Below are 23,641 nucleotides of genomic sequence, written 5' to 3' on the forward strand. Positions count from 1 at the left end.
ATATATCACCTACAGGAGTGAGAAATGTATTTCACTGCCCCCTATAGGTCTCATTCCACTGCAATATATCTGACGGATTTTCTTTTTAAATTAACCTTTAAAAATGGCCTTTAAAGAAATATTTAAATGCTAATTTTGCAAATACTAGCATGACACAATATTTTCTGATGGTAATCAATAAACTCGATTTTGTTACTTGAAAAAATAAGTATTTTATCTCGTCATAACTAGAATATAACTATGCAAAAATATAAGAAGCAATAGCAGGTTTATGATTATATAATTCCCAATCCTTTTCAATCAATAAATAGAACTTGACTTGACTTTAGTCAAATATATATATATATCAGAGGTCAGTGGAGTATACTCCAACCATCAAGGAGAGAAAGAGAAAGGTAGTTTTATCCTGGACGTGACCCCAGTTCAGCTGAGGGTCACAAATGCTCACCCTCAGATTTTTTTTTAATCATCAATCAAAATTAAAAAAAGCAACTCAGTCAAATAAATACTTAAAAAAAAACTTTATTTGGACTTCTTTCCATCACAAACTGAAAACCCCTCCCCTTTTCACTCCAGACAATTCAAATAGCCTCACACACAGATTAAGACGAACACCATTAAATAATGAGGAAATATACATTAAATGCTGATGAAAGTCCCACGCGTTTAAATTGATTTTTCTGTGTGTACAAAAACATAGATAACCAGGTTTGAAAAATGTGGATTCTGTTTTTCTAAAGGAGGAATATTCAACAAACTTAAGAAAACACAAACAATACAGAGAACTCAGAAAAAAAGAATAAATGCACTTAAATAAAAATTGCACTCTCCTCGTGATAACCAATTTATTAAAATGCATGTAATTATTTTTTTATGAAAGATTTTCATAAAAATTAAATAAATGTCATATTGTTTTGTTGAACTTTTCCATCATTCTGTTTCTTGGCACATCTCTTCTGGTTTTGTTTAACAATCAGGAAACTGCTTTCTACTTTCCATGGGAGTAGCTGAAGTGTGCAAAGGTTTATATGAGCAATATTTCAGGCTCTGATATGGCACAATAGAGCATGAATCCCATCTGGTCCACCTGGTCCTCTGACAAGTTGCTCAGGAGGTTGACGGCTGGTTTGAAGTAACTGTGCAACACGCCTTGCTCGAGGTAGCCGATCAGCTCTGTAATGCACTGCTGGAAGCGCACGTGGAGGCCGTCCTGGGACCAGTCGCTCTCACTGTCACTTAGGTGCAGGACGAGGTTGGTCAGCGGGGCGGCCTCCAGCGCTCGCAGTGCAGGGTTCAGTCGGCACACGGCCTTCAGGATTTTAACAGTTTGTCTGCGGCAGCCGTCGTCAGCGGTGTCCAGCTGAACTAGACGCTGAGTCTCCCAGGGGTAAAGGGAAAGATGCCAGGCATTCACCCAGGGAGAGGTGAGCTCGGGCTGAGCTGTCAGGACCACGTCCTCCTCCCTCAGGATGGGCAACACCGAAATGAACAGGGGCTGATCGCAGCTTTCAGCCGCTTTTTCACTTCCAGGCCTAAAACACAACAAAAGAACACAAAACAACAAAGGATTTCTGTTAGTTGATGTCTACAAACAGAAAGGCAGCAGACGAGAACAGACACACACCGGATCTCCAGCCTCAGATCTGGTCCTCCAAGAACAGGTCTGACGAGACAGTCCAAAGTGCTGCTGATTACCGGCCAGTTCACCGTCTCCATGACCGCCTTGCTGAACATGTTCACCACTGCTTCTGCAGACAGGTAACCCCCCACTAGGTATCTGTAAGACACAAGCAGAGATCCCCAATCAGTCATGCTGTATGACAGGAAGCAGAAAATACATTTACTTAAAAACCAAGGACCCACAAAATGTAAAGTATGAATATAAGGAGTGTTTAGTGTCAAAGGAAACATTTTTAAAATGTATGCCGCTACCTGTCCCAGTAACTGCGTCCTCTAGGAAAATATTCCAAATTTAGCCGTCGGACCATCCAGTGCAGAGGGTGTGTGAGGAGAGTCTCTTCCCCCGGGATGAGGCGCCACAGAGAGCCTTCCAGCTGTAGGGGAACCAGCAGACACGCGTGGTCTGCGCTGACCACCTAAACACACACACAGCATGAAGGAGGTCAGGTAAAAAACAGGAAGTTAGGTTGTATTTGATCATTAAATGAATTTTTATGTGAACCTGAAGGTCATCCAGCAGAGAACCGCCCAGGCTCATTTCTCCCAAAGGCATGTCTGGATGACGGCTGTGAAGAAAGCCCTGGATCTCCGTGCAGATGTCCAGAGCCAGAGACTGGGCTCTCTGGACTTCCTGTGGAGGAAGGACCGCCCTCGTGCTGCAGTACTGCTGTAGACGCTCCTAACAGAGTTCAACACCATTTTAATATGGATTTTTTTACAAGTTTTTTTGTTAATTGCAAAATAAATCTGTGTTCGTTCATTCATCTTCTTAGCTGCTTGTCCCTTTTTGGGGTGACGGGGCTGCAGGAGCCTAACCTGGGTGCAGATTGCCGAAGGCAGGGTACACCCTGGACAGGTCACCAGTCTGTCGCAGGGTCACTATCACACACACACTCTCATACACTCCCAGGGACAATTTTAGAGTAACCAATTAACCTGTGAAGTATGTTTTTGGACAGTGGGAGGAAGCCGGAGAAAAACCTTGCATGCACGGGGAGAACAAGCAAATTGCACAAAGAAAGGTCCCCAGTTGATGTTTCTGTTTCAGATCCTGGAGCCTTTTTGCTGTGAGGAAGAGTGCTAACCACTGCCCAAAAAATAATATATTATTTTAAATAATGTTGCAAAAAACAAGGGCTGCACGGTGGCGCAGGTGGTTAGCGCTCTCGCCTCACAGCGAGAAGGCCCCGGTTCGACTCCCGGCTGGGACCTTTCTGTGTGGAGTTTGCATGTTCTCCCCGTGCATGCGTGGGTTTTCACCGGGGACTCCGGCTTCCTCCCACCGTCCAAAAACATGCTTCATAGGTTCATTGGTGACTCTAAATTGCCCCTAGGTGTGAATGTGAGAGTGTATGTATGTGTGTGTGATTGAGGCCCTGTGACAGACTGGCGACCTGTCCAGGGTGTACCCCGCCTTCGCCCATCAGTAGCCGGGATAGGCTCCGGCACCCCCGCGACCCCGAAAGGGACAAAGCGGTCAAGAAAATGGATGGATGGATGCAAAAAACAACAACTGTACCTGCAAACTGAGCACACACAGCTGAATTCTGTTAGGTTTTGATTCTGGTTTAGGCTCCACTTCAGGAGACGACACCTCTGGTTTTTGGCAGAGATCAGCTGATAAAGAAAGTCATGTTTAACTGGTTGGCTGAAGCAAAATATATATATATATATATATATATATATATATATATATATATATATATATATATATATTTATGGTCTTAAGTCTGTGAAAATACCCTTACCTTTCTGCTGCCTGGTTGCCTTGGCAACATGCTTCAGCACCACACCCTCAATGCCCTTCCTAATCATGGTTGGGGAAGCAGAGACCCTACTCAGCTCCTCCCAGCTCTCGGCCATCTTCTGCTCCACTTTTTCATCTTCTGCTGCACGGCCGGCGCGCTCTATGAACTAATCGAAAGCAGTCCTCATCAAAATCATGAAATACTTGTCAATATAAACCCTATAAACCCTTAAAACTTACAGGCGTTTACCTAATTTATCAACTCAGCACAAGCAGTGGTAAAGAGGTCTAAGTTATATAAACATATTTGGAGAAAGAAAACGAACAAAAAAAAACATGTATGTAAAATTCACGACTGACTCGTTTCACTGCCAGTGTAGCAATGCCCAACAAGGCCGCCCCTCCAACTCCAAGAACCAGTCGGGCGTTGGACAGCAGGAAATCAAGAACCACGGCGATGCCTTCTTCACCTCTCCTGCGACCGCCCTGGAAGTTCATGGCTGCCTTTTTGTGGTTACCCTTCAGCAAAAAAAGCATAAAGAATTAATGGTGCAGAGTGGGAGAATAGTTATATATTTGGGACTGACAAAAAAAGACAGTTTCTGTAATTATCTATTCTACTGACAGAAGAGAAAAGCTCAGGAAAACAAAGAGGAAACTTAACACTGAAAACATGACTTGCTCATTTAATCAGGTTTTGTACACCAGAGTTTAATCATAAACAAGAATATCTTAATTGTTTAGTGAGAACTGAAAGTAATCTTAAAAAAATTGCTGAAAAGTTAATATTTAAAGAAATCAAATATTTTGCTGAAAATAGAGAAAACGACATGTGTTATGTTTTATAGGCTTTTAACAGTGAGAGAAAAATAAAAGAATTTGGTTTGTTTAAGGATCGTCATTCATTCTACAGTAAAATCTCTAAAGTTCTCTAGAAATCTTCAAACATTGTTTCCTTCAATTGTACTTTTCTGTTTCCTGTGTAAACGACATGGATGTACAAGAATGGAAGCAAAACAAGTAAAAATTACACAACAGCAATTACTTATATAAAAGAACTAATATTTATGATCTAAAAAACCAAAAAAGCAAAGTTTTTTATCAGTGTATACCTAAACATAAGTTTTAAAAGTGTTAAAAATACTGTCCATGAGGTGGAGTTGCCTACAAAAACGTAAAGGAAACAAATTCATAATGAGCAAAGAGAAACTATCATTTTTTTTCCCCTAAAATAAACATATTAATTACTATAACTAAAATTATAGATACAAGAATATTCCTCAATAAAAAAATAAAATCAGCGCAAAAAACTTTTTTTTTTTAACTTCACCCTAAAATGATAAAATGTCCTGAACCCCCAGCTGTGTTTGTTAGCGCCATCGAACCAAAGGAATTAGCCAAGTTTTGATTCAATACACTAACTGATATAATAAATTCATAAAAAACCTTCTTTATAAAGTTACTATATGTTTGGCAAGGTATCCTGGAGCTGCAGACTATTAATAAAAAAAGAAAAGAAAAAAAAAACATAATTGCTTAATTAGAAAAAACAAACAAAAATAATAATAACTCTTGTGCAGCATGGAAATGATGACCTTGTCCTGCAGATAGCTGGTGATTAAAAAACAGAATTGCTTATGCATGCAATGAAAAAAAAAACTTTCATTACTTTTCATTTATCTATGGTAATATTGCAATTACTTTATTATTTTTAAAAAATTACACAGGTCCAGTCTGGACAAAGTTGGCTATACTTGTATTTTTCTTGCTAGTTTTGAAATATTTAGTAATAAAAGGCTAAGTGTTGACCTACATTACTGTAAAAACAATAGGTTATCATGTACAAAACAACACACTTAAATGGGAGAAGTAGGAGTCTTCTATTTGGGTCAGTTTAGATCAAATTCCAAATCTACAACAAAACTGTGATCATCTACATTTATTAGCTCTAATGTTAAACCAAAGTTTAACATTTTATTTTGCTCCAGAGACTGTAGAAATCCAACATGTCATTGTTGTAGCTTGTGCAAAGATGCTAGCTGTAAATTAAGGCAACCACTAACGAAAACAAAAATAATACATTTTTTTAAAATAAAGATCAAATTTACCAGCATACTTGGATTCAATTAACCTGAATGAAGTCATAAAATGTGCTTTAAAACGTTAGCTTCAGCAGTGTAGCTTTACAATTGCACAGCTTTTGTTGGTTACATCAGGTCACTGAAATAGTTTGTCTTTTAACACACTGACATTATAGTAACCTTTACTTCCAGATGTCTCCTAGTGACGTCGAAACCTTTATGGAAAGACACCGGAACCACATCTATGTCTCAACAGTTCAGAAACAAACAGACAACTAGACAACTATGCGACAAACCTACGTTAATAATCAAAGCCCTTAAGGTTAACAACACAGGAAGCTAAAAATAGACAACGCCTGTTTAAGTTAGCTTAGTCAGGAAACGTGTAAGTTGTTGTTTTTGTTGATTATACTCACCACTGGGTGAAAAAGGTGGAACAAATACTTGACCCAAAGTCATGAGCGTCTGTGAAAATTATGTGTTAAATGTATTTTAATAAAAAACATCGCTTCATTTTTGTAGCAAGCTAAGCTAAAAGCTGTTGGTTTCTTCTTCGTTGGTTTAATGGCAATCTGCTGTTGCTGCCACAAGACAACAGCGCCCTCTGGTGGCGCAATGCAAAAACGCTATGTTGTAGCTGCGCTTTACACTTTGCATGCATAGACTAAATAAGCTATGGTGATACTAAAAACATAAATGCATTTATGTATTTGACGGAGTTGTTGCTTATTTGCAAAATTATTTATAGAATTATGCATGCAAATGTTAAGAGCTCAGACTACCAGTTTGCTTACAGCTGCAGTTAGTTAAGTGTAATCATTAAGTTAATCTCAAACACTCACCATAAATTATTCAAAATTTAAAAAAAAAAAAAAAAAAAAGGTTTGTGTGTTTTTTTTTTAAACAAATCCAAAAGTAAAAGAAAGTTCATGTGATGGGGAAGATTTGCCACCATCAAACCCCAGAAAATATTTCGATGGAGCATATTTTATTTATTTTTTGTTTGTACTGGTGTATCTCAGAAACCATCTCAATGTTTTCACAAGTGGAGATTGGAACCTTTTCTTTTTTTATGTGATGCTCAGCTTTTGGTGGCATACAAGACCAGAAATTCCTCAGAAAATGTTAAAGTTCAAGTTAATATTGGAGAAATTGACCAACTTTATCAAGACAGTCTTATTAAAAAAATTTAAATGTGTAGCAGTTCACTTTTTTAATATTCAGAGCTGGTTAGTGAACTTGGAAAACCCCTGTTCCGTTTCATTTGGCCACTACTTTTAGAGTCAAAAATAACAAACCATAAAACGTAATGAAAACAGCAGATGGAGCAGACTTTCCACACAGTTTAACTATTTCTTGTGCAGATCATTTCTGCACTCAGGTTTAGCAGAGACGTGCTGGTTCTGCTTTTAGAGAGCTGCGTCTTCACTGAGGTTATTTCTGTTTATGTGCAACTCCAGGCCAACCAATCTGCCTCGACTCTGCCAAATATGGCCGCCTGGCAGCAGGTAATACGTTTATGCTTACAAAGCAAACCATCGACAAAAGGATGAGCAAAGAAAAGTTGATCAGAGGGTTCTAATGAAGGACAATTACTTTCAGACAGCAACCCAACATGAAGAAAACATTGGTTTTAATAGAGAACAGCATTGACACAGTTTTTGCCATCATGTAAGATAAACTTTAGACTCAAAGCAAGAGTGTTAAACAAGATCTGAGTTTCTCATCACTCCGCAAAGCATCTGTTGACTTTTTAGGCTCCATCAAGACCGGTCAAATCAACACACAACAAACTGTGTGTGTGTTGGAGCTGCTCCTCAAACTGAGACAAAAGCCTGAACAAAGAGGGAAGAGCTAACATTGCTAAGCAAAGGGATGATATGAAACAAAGGTGCAGAGCAAAAATAAACAATCGTTCTCCATGACAACCCCAGATTAAAGACTATACAATATTTTGTACAATAGATCCTGTTAGATTACAACTCAAGTTTACCTCTGTACATGTCCATACATACATTTTCCTTTTAGCTTCCTCAAAGTCTATACATTTTGAAGTAGAAAAAAAGTCATTAAATTATCTATGAGCACAGGAATAAAGCAAAGTTGTATTTTTAGGTAAGCGAAGAATATTTACTGGGGTGAGTAACTAGTTTGTGTAACATACGGGGAAAAAAGTCAGTTTTTTCTGCCAACAAATGAATACTTAAAAGTTTTCCTCCATTGTTTCCTGATTCAAGATGAGATCAAAACAAACGCTGTGCTCTCGTCTCAAAAAAACAATTACTAATCAAAGAGACGGATATTATTGTCACACCAAAAAAGAAAAAAAACAAAACGGTATTGAGTGTTTATGACAGAAGTGTTCAATGGCGGCTCATTTTGACTTTGCGGCCTGAGCTCTCTCGGTGTTCGTCGTGGTCCTGGTCGCGCCTCCAGTAGTTCTCTGAGCTGAGGCTGTGGCGATGCTGGTGGGAAAGGGACGGACGTCTGTTCTCCTCCTTATCCATCTCCAGGACTCGTGGCCTAAGAAAGACACATCTGGTTTAAATTTTCACATGCTAAGCGTTTTAAAGTCATTCTAGCACAGTGACCCGTTACCGTCTGCATGCATATGTATAAGGCACAGGATACGTGTCCCTAAGTAATGACTAAAGAATGTCAGATATACAGAGTGTTCTCCAACCGAGTCTGCAGGTAAATAAAACCTGAAGCTTTTATTTTGTTATTTCCTGATCAAAGCAGAAAATTGCTAACAGCTTGAACAATTATGTTTTCATTAAATATAAGCTAAGTAGGTCATACTTGTGTTTAAAGTCAGGTTCATTTCAGACAGCCTGGGTGAGTCCAAAGTCTGGTTAGATCTAGATACCACAGAGAATTTGAATTTCTTTGAGAAAAGCTGGGAAAACAAATGATCAACTTATGAAAACATTAAAGGCACTCCAATGAAAACTGTGTTTTTAACATGTTCCTGTGGCATTTTTCTGATGATGGAGGACATGTATAGAGAAAATAAGGCTCAAAATTGCATTTTTGAGTATTTCTTTAGTTAAATTGTTGTGAATCAATGATAAAATGCAGTTTGACAAAGCTTGTAACAGTGACAGAAAGTATGCTGAACAGGCTGCAAGCTCCCTGCATCCACTTGTGGATAAATAGATCCATGTACGTCTTTGTTTTCCTCGTCTGAGCTGGAATCTGGCTTAAAAATGTAAGCTTCAACATTTCTCTCCATAGGTTGGGGTTGTAAGCTAGCAGGAGAGAGTGTAAACAAAAGGGTGACGGGAAGGGGGGATGGTCTTACTCCATGCTAATATAGTCCTGCTCACAACTCAGAGGTGAATTTCTACTGATGCTCTGCAGAAACTGTCCTGGAAAAATGACACTTTTTATTTTCTAAACTTTGGTGCCATAAAAAGACCACTGTGAACGCTTTCAAATAGATCAAAAGATAGTTTGAGTGAGTCTTTAAACTAAATGTTATTCAGACTGTCCACATTTATTCATACATTTTCCTCTTCCAAACCACATTTCGTTCTGCAAGACTTTTCTTTCAAATAAGGGATTATCAAGTCCTTTGCTGCCACGGTGAAAGTTTTGCTCAGCAGCAAAAACAAACCTCAGCACTCTAGTGCGTTAGTCTGCAAAAACTCATCTGACTGATTTGAAAGTTCTTCTCAATCCTCCTTTTCCGTCTCCATTTCTTTTTTATCAGTTGTTTTCTAAGCATGTCTGCTTTTAGTGTGTTTAATCTGGATCCCTAAAGATCAGCTGTTATACCTGTGAGCAGCATCAGGATCTGCTTTGCGATGAGAGCGTTTGGCTTTTAGTGGAGTAGGTCTTGCCTTCAACGAGGAGTTTAAAGGGCTGTCGGAGTCTAGCCGAGGGGCGTCCGGTCTAGTCCTGGTAAAAATGGGAAAAGATGGTTAAATGAAATGCGGATTTCAAACTTTTGGTGCATTAAAATAAAAAAGGCCGTACTTTCTGAGGATGATTACTGCACGTCGCTCTTTGATATCCTGGGGTCGAATGCAGTGGGTAATCTCATCAGCTGCATAGCCACTGGAAAAGAAGCAAACATTCGTTTCTACAACTTCAGGGCTGATGCTCACAGGAAACTGAGGGTTTGGAGATGACAGCTTCAGTCACCTGAGGACTGTGACACTTCCTCTCCTCACAGGAAGGACGAACACTGGTTCGGACACCCGGATTGGTTTGAACTGGAAGCGACAGCCGAAGCAGAGCGCGCTGTCACTGAAGAAGGACACGGAGACGATGGGCCGAGCGAAGATGTGCAGAGGATCTACATGGGACACAATGCAGCCCCCCGGCTGGTAATCATTGATCACAGCGCTGTTGACAAATCCCTCAGGAATCACCCCGTTGGACACCAGCGGCTTGATCACCAACTCGTGCACCCAGCCGGGGATGTCGTCCACCTCTCCTTTGCGGTACAGCCGCTCCTGGCCCGGCCCGCGCTTCTCCAGCTGCGCCCCGTACGTGTAGCCCTCCCCGAAGAAGTACTTGTTGCGAAGCGGCGCCCGGTCCACCGTGTGCTCGCGGTACAGTCCCGCCTCCCCGTTGGCGACCACCTCGTCGATCTTCTCCTCGATGCGGGCGCATTCCTCCGGGGTGAAGATGCTCCTCTGCTGGATGCTGCTGCTCACCCGCCGGGCCTCCTGCTCCCGCAGCTCGGCGCTGTCGTCGCTGTGCTCGTACTCCTCGTCATCGGACTCCCTGTACTTTCGCTTGCGGTCTTTGCGGCTGCCGTTGCTCGTCCCGTGCGCGTATTTATTTTTGTAGTCGTCTCTGTGTGGAGTCATGGACTTCAGCTTCTCCCTCAGGTCATAGTATCCGCTAGCTGCCATATCAGTTCAAAACTCTGCGCCACGCCGAGAACTACGATCCTAGCTTTCCTGATAGCATAGCACCAATTTTAGAGTCTGGTTAATATAAACAGACTATATATCACTGATTACGTGACTAGTTAATAAACAAATATGGCCAACAACTAGCTAAGTTGCGCCACCCCTATTTCAACAACGAAACTCTCCGCTGCGACAGCGCACAGAATATTTTACCTAAACATTAATGCTGTCTGGGTTCAATATAAACACCAGTTTGACAACAAACCCACGCCGTACACAACAAACGATGAGCTAACGGTATTAGCCGAGCCGCTCGGCTTTCAGGTAGCTAGCTAGCTTAAACTAGCCTGGCTGGGTCAGTCTGTCGCCGCCTGCAAATACCGACAAACCAAGCAGCGACATTTCACACGTCACTCACAACTCCCTCTACGCCCCGAAGACGATTCCGGTCACATTTTAGGAACAAATACCCCAGACGGGTGTCTCTACGTCATTACAAAAGGTTAGCTACGGTTAGTTTCTACGCCTCCAAAGCGCCTCTTCAAGCCTGAAAATAAACTCGTGTAACCTGCAGAGGATCTGCGCATGCTCCGCGGTGTTTCGTCAAGGAGTGGGAGGGGCCACATCCATTTTTGGAAGAGTCTTAAGTCCAGCGCTGCTGCTAAATTTGACTCAGTAACCTTTATGGAGCTGAGCAGGACTTCTGCCCCGAGAAAAGACAACTTTGAATTGCGTGAAACAACATTCTTCTGCTCATATAAGGACGCTGCTGAGAGAGAAATAGAATATGATACTTTATTTTTTACTATTTTTTAAAGTATGGGTGTAAATCTAAATTCACTTAATTGATTAATCAATTTATATTCCTACAATCCAATCAGATCGATCTGTCTGAGGCAAATTTTTAATCGATGAATAACTAATTTCAAAATGAAATAAATCAATTGATATCGGGAGAATGCCATTTGGATCGAGGCATGTCGGTTTATTTGACTTAAAAAGGACTTTGTGCTAGCATAATGAACAACACACATCGGATGGTGGCAAAAAATTATCAATCTACAAATTCACATTTGTCTTCATTGGATTTACCACTAGACCAGGGTGTACCAGCACTTCCTCTGTCCCTATGGGTCTTCAACCTTGAACTTTTAAAGAGCCATTCGGGTTGATTTTTTTATTGACAACAACCCTGTTGGAGCCAATAAATGTTTTTTTTTCACACTAAGAAAAAAAAAATATATATGGATATATATATACATATATGTATATATATATATATATACATTCGGACACATAACACACCGTGAAGATTTAGTGGGTTTTTTGACAAATACTGCCAGCCTAGAAGACATTTTTGGGTTGCTGGAGCCTATCCTGGCTACTATTAGCCACCCTGGACAGGCCGCCAGTCTATCACTGGGCTGTTTGATATCATAACAGCTTTATTTCCTTATAATTGTGTCAATTACAGCTTTAGGGAGCAAACAAACTTATACAGTAGCATCTTTAAGGGATTCGGACCCTTTAGATGTTTACCATACTTTTGGAATACCCAACAAAGACACAGATTATAGACACTGATTTAATCTTTTCTTATGTGGGTTTTCATTCAGAGGAAAACAATAACTCAGTATAAACTAAAAGTGAATATTAAAGTATGTACAGGGTAACTAGTCTGAACTGATAGATGCTCATGCTCATCCTGGACAGGGTTTGGATGGCAACAAAAGGAAGAGGGAGAACATTGTAGAGTTATGTTTATAACTCTTACATTTGCCCCAGTGGTGGATGGTTAATTTCTTGGAGGAGTTCTTACTATATGATTGAAGGAAAAATAGCGGAGAAGACTCCACCACTCCATCAACCCTTAAGAGGATCAAGCTGGGAGATATAAAACAGTTGTTTCTTTATATCTGGTCACAAGCACACTGTCTCATGCAGTGGGAATCCCCCCCGCCCCCCCAAAGAGCATATATCCAGTTTATGATGTTGCCCCTAAACCCAAAATGTGAATAATGCCTGTGAACAGAGTTTATGTAACTAGTTTTTTGCTTAGGTGGTTGTGCCAGCTGTTGATGAATGATGGTGCCTGACATTTTTGGCTTAGAGGGGCACACATTTCAGAAAACATCTGATTATATATTAAGTCTATGACTGAAACGTGGAGAAAAAGTGAAATGTAATTTTGTAGAGTGAATACAGTTGATAATTTTGTTTGGTTGTGGTTCCATGACTTTATACTAATAGTATAAAGAAATCTCAATGTCGTTTTTCTTGTCTGATTTCTCTCTGTCTGTGATCATCCCTGTAATCCAAAAAGACGTGCTTGTTGACTCCTCAATGATCCACTTTGGTAATTCCTCAAAACTCCATTTAGAAGCTCAGCTTTAGTTTTTTGTTTTCTTTGGGTTGCAGAACGAGAAAAAAACACTTCCTCTTCAGTCGATGTATGCAATTTTAACTGTGTGGCTGCATCAATTTGTTTAAAAGGAAAAGCACACACTGACACTTTTTTCAACAGGGATCACATGCAGAACAGGGATGCTGAGAAATGTCCAAACACATTGTGTTGTTTGGTTTTCTTTAGATTCTCTGAAGCAATAATTTACTTTTGGGGGGAGAACAAATGGTGTACAATAACACTTTGCAGTATTGCTTGCATGTAAAAAATATTTTTTGTATTGACATGAACAACCTAAGACAGTAGTAACTGATTAGTAAATCTAAAAGCAGCAGACATTGACTTTCATTACTTGTAATGTGTATTTTTAATATTTCATAACACCTATTTTAACCCCTTACTGCCTGACTTTGATTCAGATTACATTAAAAATACTCTTCAATATCTTTCTGTTCAAGGTGATGTCCTAGATTGAATTAGTGACCTTGATGGGAAGACACAAGTGACCTCTAATCTAACCTCTCTAATTCTTTTTGTCACAAATCTGAAAAAAAAAAACAAAAAAAAACATGTGGGATTAATGTTTTAGACTTATTAAATTAAATCAACAATAAAAATACAATTGATATATTTTAACTGGTTTAAAAACAACACACTTTTGAATTTCTCTGTGAAAATTCTTGCTTTATTTGAATAAAATATTCTTTACAAAAATATGGAAAAAAACACACTTTGATAGATGATTGATATTCACAGTATTTGTATAAAAATGGTATTCATAGGGACAAAAGAAAGAGCAAAATGAACAAGTTAACAACGTTTGTTGAATCAGATAAAGTGCAGCTTAGTGAGAGCAGAAAAATGTTGTGGAAAACTCAAATTCACAGTTTTTGATCAGGACTTTCTAAAGTGAAAGGAGAACTGACCTGATGATCACCTGGAGTTCAAACGTCTGGCAGTGTGTGTGTGAGTGCAGAGACACTTTTATTTTTGGGTAAAGTGTGTGAATGTGCTACAACACAGTGATTTCACTGGGTGGCAGAGTGAGCCTTTTTTCTCGCACAGACATCATGTTCTCCACCTGCATGGCAATAACTCGACACAGCTCCAGGCTCTGCGGACGAAACGACACACGTCTGCTGTGAAGGCCTGTGGAACACGTTTGATGTGTGTGACGTTTGTACCTGCTCAAGCTGCAGCTGGACGACTCGTTGTGCGTTCATGTCTCCGACAGTGATGTCCACGTAGGGGTAACTGGATCCAGCCGTGGGCCTCTGGGTGCGGCTGGACTGCACCTCTGCCAGAGGGACCATAGCCATCAGCTCCTGCATCACAAAGGTCAAACGCTATCACGGCGAAGCAAAAAGAAAAAGGGAGAGGCGCATGTGTTTTCATACGTGTGTGTTTTTGTGAAGGAAGTGGAGACCATGTTGATTGACAGCTAGGATACAGGGAGCGAAGAAAGTGGTGGAGCTGCTGCTGTGGATGTAGAAGAAAGAGGAGCCGAACATTGGGAATGCGCTGACCAGCCCTGCATGAACAAAAACACAATTTATTTAATTAAAAAACATCATTTTTGAAATTGATTTGGATTTGGAGCAATATTTTGAGCAATCAGAACAACAAGTACAAAAGAAGACAAAAACAACATACATCTGTTTATAGATAATTAAGCATGACATGATTGGAAATGATAAAAACTTAAATAAGAGATTCATATCTACATACACAAGTAAATAATGCCATTATAATTACTATTAAACAAAAATAGACATATTTGTAATTATAAATATAAATCATGACACACTGAATCCATAAATGTAAAGTTTATCAAAAATAATCTAATAATTGCTTAAAAAAGAGTGGGAGGAAGCACATTTATATATTACCACAACTATTAAGCTTGTCTTATTGATTTCTCTAAATAAAACGTACAGCACATAGACAAAAAAACATGCAAGTGTATTAAATGTGAAATCTTAAAATGAGAAGAAAAATCTTCAAAATTACCTAAAGTTATTTTCTCTTTATTTTTAATATTTATTTAACATTATACAAAAAAGCAATTATTTAATAATAAATTGTTACTTGGTCTGACTGAAATTTTTAAGATAAAATATTTTAAATAAAAATATTGTTTTAGGTGCAAACATATTCAAATTGAGCTTTTTTTGTATTATGTAAAGCATTTAAGAGTTAAAAAATGACACCAGAAGCTGCAACATCTCTCAGTATTGGACATAAATCTATTTTAAAGGTTTATTTATGCTTACTATACAATTACAACAATTAAGATATTTTATCCTGATTTTTTTATTTTTGCTGCGCATGGTAGAGAAAATCTGCAGGGACATCTGCTGAAGTATGAATAGAGAAAGTGCTTTACTCTTTAAAGACTTAACACATGTGCAGCATTTTTTGTTATCCACTGAAAAGCATTCAGACTGGAGTTACAGGTGGAAAACACCTTCCTGTGAACTGGACTATAGAAAGTGAATTGTTAAAATCTTGCAGCTATCTTACCCAGAAACTGTGCCCTGGCCTGGTGCGGGTTCAGCGCCTGCGCTTGCTGCATGTGCTGCGTCACCATGGTAACCCACTGCTGCGGCTGCTGCTTTTTGAAAAGAGGTGCGGCGATGTACTCGGATAATTCGTGTCTTGAGGAGAGAGCGGAGCAGAAATCCAGTTTTAGATAAAAAGAAGTCAGCTTCACCCGGTGATCTCGGACATTTCCCAAAATGCTTTTTACACGAGTCAGTGAGCTCTAACGACAGCGAGAGTTCCTGCTACCGGGGAAGTATAAACAATGTTTAAACCTTTCTAACTTCACAAGAGGAGTCCTGTAAGAGTGAACAGTAAACTCCTGGATTTCTCTTATATAAATGTACTGTTTCAATTTCACTTTACAGAGATGTTTTTCCCTAATATATTCAGCATCTTCCAAGTTTACATGACAATTGTGAGAAAAGACGGTAGATATTTTACTCAATAGCAGTTATACTCCGCTTCAGTCAGTGACTGACATCAAAAATACAAAGATTTAACAATTCAGATTTGATTAATTCTCCCCTGAGAGGCTGCTCCTGCTCGGAGCATCCATGCAATCACGAAGATGAGTGAAAATAAGCCTCTATTATGTTGTTGTCGCGGCTTTCTCACATGCTGGGGATAAACACGCTGTCTTTAGCTCGGTGCTGCAAAGCTGCCAGTTTGGAGATTTGGTGGAACTGCTGATCGCTGACTTTTCCTTGGGGAAGAACGTTGAGCAGACCTTTACGGTAGTCTGGAAGGATCTGAGGATTCACAAAAAAACAGATTCGATAAGCGAGCGAATGCATGAAAAGACGCACAACACGCAGACGGGGTGAACCGCACCTGGTTGTACTGCATGGCCACGCACAGCTCGTTTTCAAACCGGAGCGGCTGAGTCCAGATGACTCGTCTGAACCAAAGGCTGTAGCTCGAGTCGACTAACTCTGCCTCCGTTGTCACGTCCAGGATGTACTCGTGCTTGTTTAGAGGTCGCACATGCTGGCCTGAATCACATACATGGAAACAAACTCCTCTTAACCATATGTGTACACATTTCTGAGACCCGTATCTCATTAGCATGATCCAAACTTTTCTTAAAAAAGCATTGTATATAACTTGGTCCAGATTTTCTGCCCTGTAGTTCATCATCCTTCCACTAGGGGGAGTAGAGGGGCCTTTCCTGCTCATTTTAAAATGGCTGCTTCCATGAAATCTCAACAACACTTTTGGCGGGAAAAAGTTTAGCTAATTTTCAAAACACTATGGTGAGAATGACTCATTTATTGTTACTGTATTTTTAAATGACCACCTGCTGTATTGAAAATATGAAACACTTGTTAAAAATTAATTCTGCATAATAGCCTACAGTTACACCATGTGAAAAATGTGTGGATCAAATTTCAGACAGTAGGATCACAAGCCAGGTTTTTTCCTCCTGAACACTCATGTCAATATTTCTGCATCTTGCTTTGCATAGTTGTAAGCAAAAACTCACTAAATCACCCAATGTATCATAATTGATATTATATACTGTATCTAATTAAAAACAAGATTGAATTTTTTTTGGATTACAAGAAAGGTTTTTAAAAAAATGTATTGAGTTAATGTTTGGTTGGTGGTTAAGAATAGACTGAAATCAGTAAAATCCTGATTTCTGTAACAAACACTGCAGGACTGCAGACTCAAAAGTTAAGAGCAACACAAACCCTTTGTAAATAATATCTTATAGATTTTGCATTACAACAAGCCAGACTGTGCAACAATAAGCGAAATCCATAATTAGTCTAAAAGCAGCCAGACGTGCTCTGAAGTGTCACATTAATGCCTTTTTCTGTCACAGGCAGCCCGACCTGCTGTGCTGCATATGAGCATGGCAGCTGCCCGCTGTCATCATGTGGAGATATTGAACCTCCAAACAAGCTTTTCATTTGTTTAAAATAAGAGAAAAATAATAGCCTGTAAGCATTGTGTTCATATATGAAACAGACAGAAACAACTGTTTGTTGTGGAGCAAACACCATAATATTGACTATTAATCAGTATTGTGTTGGCAAGCATCAATACATTAAGTAATTTAGTAGATCAAAAATTAATTTTGTGATTTATCAATTCTTAGAAATGCTCATGTGATATTTAGCATACTGAATCAAAATAAAGCTACTCCCTGCTCTCTTTTCGGTATTTTTATTTTCTTAACCCTACATTTTAAAGGATAACCAAACCCTAAATCAACTTTTTAGGCTTTTGACATCTATAAGTGGGGCTTTAAAAGTGCTGTTTGTTGGTCGTTGCCAAATTTTTGCCAAATTAAAATAAACTAGTTTAATTCTTGAAAACATAGTCCGAAACTGTCTGTGTGCTGCCCCCTAAAGGTTGAATCGAGGTATTACAGTTGAATTTTGTGATTGGTCAAACCATGTAAGTTTCAGGAGTCTCACGCCATGATCTGCAGCTCCAGTAATGAAAACAGTCCTGTTCCTAAGCCCCACCCCTCTGACTGGATTTTCAAATTTCAGCTGTGGGTGGAGTCAGCCTCCAACTTCCCTGTTTGGTTACCCTTTAAGTGTTTTCCCTACTTTTTTGTTCTTATAATTTATCTTTTCAACAAACTTTTGAAGTAAATTTTGATATCCATTATTTTTATAGAACCCCAGCTCTTTCTTAATTACATTTCTTTTATTACCTAAAAATTCCGCAATAAACCTTAAACTGTTTAAAAAACTTAATTCTAAGTACATGTTGTATTTTTTTTTACAGGAAAAAATTAATGTTTTAAACTAGCAAAAAAAAAAAAACAATGGTAGAAAGCATTAATAAAATAAATAAATACAATTAAAAAAAAGCAAAATATTCAGTTACCACATTCAGTAAAAAGTAAATAGGAAGTAATGCAACTTTTCTAATTACAATTACGTTTTATCAATCTTGTTATGTTTGTTTTAACCCATTAACTTTTTTAAACCTTTCACCTTAAATTTTGAATGGAAACTGCACCAATGTTGCACCGGCATGATTTCTATGTCACTGTAAACAGCTGATGTGATTGGCTCTCACACTGGTGCATGTGGAGTCTACTAAGGGTTAAACCCTCGATTGAATTACTAAGCTTCATGCTTTTGAGTACAAGACATAAGGGACCATTTTCTGACATTGTCTGTGTTTTATCCAGCGGCTGCTAGGAAGCTGATAAAAGAAAAGCCTCAGGAATGAACCTCAGAGCTCATGTTTTATCTGATCAGGGCAAAATGCATTGATTTCTAGCATTTTACAGCTGACATTTACTCAAAAACAAACACACTGTGCTGTAGATTTACAGCATTCTTTTTTCTGTCAATATCAGGCAGAGTATATATATTTTCTTACCTTGACGTGTTTTAACTACACAGAAAGGACACTTTCTACCAGCTCTTTCTCCCAGACTTATTTATGCAACATTAATGAACTTGTAGCGAGCAGAAAATGTGGTTTGAAAGCATCTTCCTGAAGTATTTGCTGCAGTTTTGTTAAAGCCATAATCAGGGATGGCAGCACATTTTGCTACACCAGCCTCTCAGTATATTGCACTAATATATATGGAAATTAATGCACATAAAATTCATTTTTATCCAAAGTGACTTGCAGATGAGGTACAAAGCAAGCATAACACGAAGAAGTTACATGTATAATATTAAGAGGCACTGGAAAAAGGACTCAGCTTGGAGGGCATAGGAAGCTGTAGTGGAGTTTTAAACAGTTTTTTTAAATAATGGGAGAGTGGCTGCTGTGAGTTCACAGTCAGGTAGCTCATTCCATCATCAAGAGATCACAAATAATCCCTAAACATTTGTGCATGCTGGGATTTCCTAATTTAACTGCATTTAGCAGAGTATGAGCCCTTTATCTGCCCTCATATTTTGTTTTACACTGATTTTAGTTATTATTTATGGTTTAACTGCTTAACCTGTAATTTAGCCAACATTCTTCGATTGGGCTTTCTTTTTCTTTAAAGTTCTTGTGCCTAAATTGTCTTTCCTTAGATCCTGTTTAACAGGAGGTTAATTTGTTGTCTGATGCTCGTGTCTGAGGTTGGATTTGAACAAACGCACCTCTATTAGTCACCAAAAATATGGCGTACTCCTCCATGGCCTCCAGCCTGTGTAAGCCCATCTCATAGCACAGCTCCTCCACCGCCTCCAGGGCGACCTGAACAACACGGCGGTGCAGAAAGAGGCGTTAAACTTCACCGTAACCTCCTCACCCTCGTGCACATCAGTGGGGCGCAGCTGAGGTTAAAAACTTACAGTGCATGTCTTGATTTTTACGTGGCGCTCAATTCCTCCTGGGAAGAGAAACAGCTGACGCTTGGAACTGCGTCCTGCCTGAGGAAAAAAAATCACATTTTCAAGAAAAAAGGTCTTGACAAACTGTACAGGGTTCAATTAGAAGAATTAGTGTAATGATTTAAATATACACAACTCTGATGAGTTATTATGGAAAATTCCATGAAAAAAGCTAAATCTACCATGTGTTTAATCACATTCTTTACCTCATCTTTATTTTCCTAAAAAAAGCACTAAAATAAATGATTTCACAAATTTTATTTTAGATTAGAACCTAACTTACAAGTATCTGTAATCTATTTTGTGGTGGACTACTACCAGATTTTTTCTCTATGAGATAAATTATTAATCCTTTCATAACACAACTTGGATCCAACATTCGATTGACAACAGTTAGGTTGCATACATGAAGAATTTTACTGAAAAATTATTTAAACACAAATTTGAACATTAGTTTTCTTAGTAAAAAGAGAAAAAAAACATACATTTTTTTTATTTTAATCAGTCAAAATGTTTAACAAAACGGACATTTTTGAACAAACTTTTAAAGGTGTGGACCTTTTAGATTTATTTGGACAAAATCCTTTAAGTAAACATGATAAAAATAGAGAAAAAATAATTTAAAAGGGGTATAATGTTTAAATTAAGGATGAAATGTAAACAGTAAAGTGTCTCAAGATAATTTTTTTCTCTCTTAATAGGTACTCTGTGTAATGTCTTGTAGTTTTTTTTTTTTTTTTTTTTTTAATTTTGTGTGTCTGCTGACATGCTGCACTTACAATCTGCTTAAAGATCCACTGATGAAAACTATGTTTTTGTTGTTTTTAACATGTTTTTGTAGCATATTTCTGATTATGGAGGACATATATAAAAAATTAAGCATAAAATAGCATTTTTAATATTTATTAATGTATATACAGTATATTTGTAAGCTAGCGGTAAAGTGGATAAACAGACAGCTCTCAGCAACAAGAAGGGAATAGGGAGGCGAGGTGGCACTGTGAATTTCTAATAAACTACTCATTGAAAACTATGTCCTAGGAAACGACACAGGTGTATTAATTTATGCTAACATTCATAAATAAAATATGACTTGGAATGCTTTTAAAATAGATCAAAAGATAACCACTTGAAAATAAATTATCTACAAAAAGTGCAGTGATCACCAGATTAAAAACTGATCTCTCCTACACACAACCACCAGTTCGGCGTGTTTCTATCAGTTTGATGTGTGCTGCAATATTTATTGCATGATCTCTCATGTGATAATAACCTTCAATCATTTCTCAGTGGATTTCAGGGTTGAAAGTAAAGCTTTGATAATTCTGTGATACCAGTATTTCTTCTCTTTTTCTTTTACTACCTTGAAAGGAGCATGATCTCTGAACGTTTTCACCAGCTTTTTTGGAGCTGACAGTGTGACCAAACAACAACCCAACCTTTGAAGGATCAGATTTTTCAGGTGTTCTTTTTGCTTTGGCAGTCTGTAGTTTTTTTTTTTTTTTGCCAGCAAAGCTTTTTTTATTTCAAGACTTTGCTCCAGAGTTTCACAGTAAGGCAGTCCCTGGGGAGGAATTTCCTGCAGCCGCCTGTCATTGAAATTCCAGCAGGCAGGAGAAATTCAGGTGATTTTTTTTCCGAGCAGTGAAATGAACTATTTCAGACACTTATGAGATCTTTTTATGGACTTCTGCCAGACTTGTAGACATTAAAAAAGCTTTTTTTCTGCTAAACTGAGAGAACATTTTGGTAATATTTCATTTTGAATGCTGAGTCAGATGAAGTGATCTAAAGATGTGAAAAGTGGTTCAATTCAGTGTTTTCAACTTTCATGAAAAGAAGTTTGCTTGTTTAAGTATGCAGGTAAAAAGTAAAGACAACAACAGCGTTTCAGCTTTTAATGAGGCTTTCCTTCAAAACAAGCATCTTTCCGTGAGGCCTTCTTTCCTCCTGTCCTAATGAGTCACAGAGGGTCTTTGCGCTGCAGGTGCTTTTACTTATGTAAAACAGCGGCAGATTGGTTGGACTACTGAGGATAAAGAAGATGGAGGCACTGACCATCATGGCCTTCAGCTCCATGCTGCTGGGCGGGACAAGGCGACCTCCGTGCTGGAGGGTTTTCTTCAGATTCTGCTCGCATGCTTTTGCAATGCCTGAGAAAGTTTAAGAAGAAACACAGAAATCACTCCCAGGCGGCTTTGAGTTCTAAGGATCTGGGGTGGATTTGCACATGTTCGTACCCTGATACTGTGCACCTGAGCTGCGAGAGGCCTGCTGCAGGTATTTCAGCAGAAAGGGCCTGAGGACCTCGGAGCAGCGGTGGAACGCCGTCAGGATGTACAGCAGCCTCCAGCCTCGTTGGCAACTATCGCTGCAGAGCACAGGAGCGCACCGACACGCTCAGGATCACAGGCTCAGGGACCAAAGAGGAAATGTGCTGTGGGTGCCAGTTTGTGATACGCGGTTCGTTAGTGTGCGGCCAACCGACTTACGGTTTGGAGCTGGTGTTGGCAGTAAGCTGTTTGAGGAGCTGGCAGTAAGCCTCATCCCTCATCAAGGTGAACTCTCCTATCAGCTGGAGGAAGCACAGACACACACATATATTGTCACTCTACACCTAAGGTAGTCTCTGGAGGCTCTCCTTATTTTCCTACGAAAATAAAATATGGAAAATACAACTTAAGTCCCTTTGCAAAACAAGTGATAAAACTACTTTTGAGTCAAAGACTTACAACTCCTAGACTAAAAATAAAACCCAGAAGAAGGAAAAGGGTTTTGATATCTGCACTCCAATCGTGTCTTATTTTTAGCACCGTGATCCTCTCCTCCCAAATTAAGCTGCTTATTTTATTTTAGCAGATTCTTATCAAATATGATCCACCTATGCATTTTAATTTAGTTGCACATGTTTGAACAGCTTATTTTTTGATTTTATATGCATAAAAGGGATGAGCTCAACCCCATCGCCTTTAACAAGCGCGGAGAGGATAACATAGCTGCAGAAAATAACAGAATATGAGGACATTACTGAAGGAATAAAAGCCCCAATATATTAAAAAAAGTCCAAAAGCTGAAAGTTTCTTGGCTCTATTTGACCTTGTCAGACAGAAGAGGTTCTGCCTTTAATAACTTTTTGATTTCTTCTGGTAAATCTAATCACAGAGTTGCATGCTGAAATGTATAGGAAGCAAACAAATGAACTAAAAATCAATTAAATCCTTTTAATTTAGCTTCTACATATCTAAATCCATACGTTGTAAATGAAGGTAGTTTGAGCTCAGTCACTAACTTTAACCAATCGATCTTGTTATGACCGGAGCATCAGCTGTTTAGCACTTTAAATAAATGAAAGTCTGAAAAACTTATTCATCTATTTCATTACAATTAAATTTCAAAATATCAGGTTTCTAATATGATTTTTATTTTCTTTTATATTTTTATTTTCTATTGTATTTTTACTTCTGTTTAACTGTTTTGATGACATGTACTGCTGACCTCTAGGAAATACATCATGATCTCAAAAGATCTTTATCTGCTTAAATAAAAGTTATAAAAAAACAAAGAAACAATCCTGCAACAAAAACTTGATTTGACTAAAAACTGCTTGAATTTCAAATAATCAGACTTCACAAAAAAACTGACACAGTAATGTGGATAGTTAATTCATTCCAGTTATTAATTTTAGTACAATACTCTTAATTTTCAATTATAAAAATATAACTAAAAACAGATGAGATCTTTTGGAAAGAGTGTACTAAATAAGCATTTTTTTAATTTAAGAAATCTCCCACTAACTTACAATAAATTACTAACATACATTTATAAATACACTGAATTTTACCATGTACATATGTATAATGCAGATACATTAAAATGACAGTGCATTAAACTAGCTGGCAGTATAAACACAGCTACTACTAATTTTATTGATCTCATATATTAAAAAAATGAGTCTTGTTCAGCTTATTTCTGTGCTTCTTCAGACATTAACTAGAGATTTATACAAAAAT

The 23,641-nt window shown here is 38.4% G+C and overlaps 3 protein-coding genes across 3 annotated transcripts in view; all 3 read right to left on the minus strand.

The window, feature by feature from the left end:
* Positions 1 to 504: 504 nt before the first annotated feature.
* Positions 505 to 6,131, minus strand: mief2 (mitochondrial elongation factor 2). The gene is made up of 8 exons (XM_024259374.2): positions 5,925 to 6,131; positions 3,788 to 3,946; positions 3,429 to 3,594; positions 3,200 to 3,297; positions 2,183 to 2,359; positions 1,933 to 2,096; positions 1,625 to 1,777; positions 505 to 1,532 (listed from the first exon to the last, which is right to left on the minus strand). Exons 2-8 carry the CDS (start codon positions 3,923 to 3,925, stop codon positions 1,025 to 1,027), a joined length of 1,404 nt encoding a protein of 467 aa, XP_024115142.1. The 5' UTR covers positions 3,926 to 3,946; positions 5,925 to 6,131; the 3' UTR covers positions 505 to 1,024.
* A 993-nt stretch (positions 6,132 to 7,124) lies between these two features.
* Positions 7,125 to 10,987, minus strand: alkbh5 (alkB homolog 5, RNA demethylase). Its single transcript, XM_024259373.2, has 4 exons — positions 9,658 to 10,987; positions 9,490 to 9,570; positions 9,289 to 9,411; positions 7,125 to 8,031 (listed from the first exon to the last, which is right to left on the minus strand). Exons 1-4 carry the CDS (start codon positions 10,374 to 10,376, stop codon positions 7,872 to 7,874), a joined length of 1,083 nt encoding a protein of 360 aa, XP_024115141.1. The 5' UTR covers positions 10,377 to 10,987; the 3' UTR covers positions 7,125 to 7,871.
* A 2,766-nt stretch (positions 10,988 to 13,753) lies between these two features.
* The window catches only part of myo15ab (myosin XVAb), a 67,150-nt gene continuing 57,262 nt past the window's right edge, over positions 13,754 to 23,641 (minus strand). The window contains exons 67-77 of the mRNA XM_036211869.1: positions 22,124 to 22,206; positions 21,872 to 22,002; positions 21,690 to 21,784; positions 19,593 to 19,670; positions 19,398 to 19,494; positions 16,156 to 16,316; positions 15,940 to 16,073; positions 15,304 to 15,437; positions 14,178 to 14,311; positions 13,965 to 14,105; positions 13,754 to 13,894 (exon numbers count right to left, since the gene is read on the minus strand). Coding sequence (XP_036067762.1) covers positions 13,793 to 13,894; positions 13,965 to 14,105; positions 14,178 to 14,311; positions 15,304 to 15,437; positions 15,940 to 16,073; positions 16,156 to 16,316; positions 19,398 to 19,494; positions 19,593 to 19,670; positions 21,690 to 21,784; positions 21,872 to 22,002; positions 22,124 to 22,206 — 1,290 coding nt within the window. The 3' untranslated portion in view covers positions 13,754 to 13,792. The remainder of the gene's footprint in view (positions 13,895 to 13,964; positions 14,106 to 14,177; positions 14,312 to 15,303; positions 15,438 to 15,939; positions 16,074 to 16,155; positions 16,317 to 19,397; positions 19,495 to 19,592; positions 19,671 to 21,689; positions 21,785 to 21,871; positions 22,003 to 22,123; positions 22,207 to 23,641) is intronic.

This window comes from Oryzias melastigma, linkage group LG1 (genome assembly GCF_002922805.2).
Source record: "Oryzias melastigma strain HK-1 linkage group LG1, ASM292280v2, whole genome shotgun sequence".
NCBI lineage: Eukaryota > Metazoa > Chordata > Actinopteri > Beloniformes > Adrianichthyidae > Oryzias > Oryzias melastigma.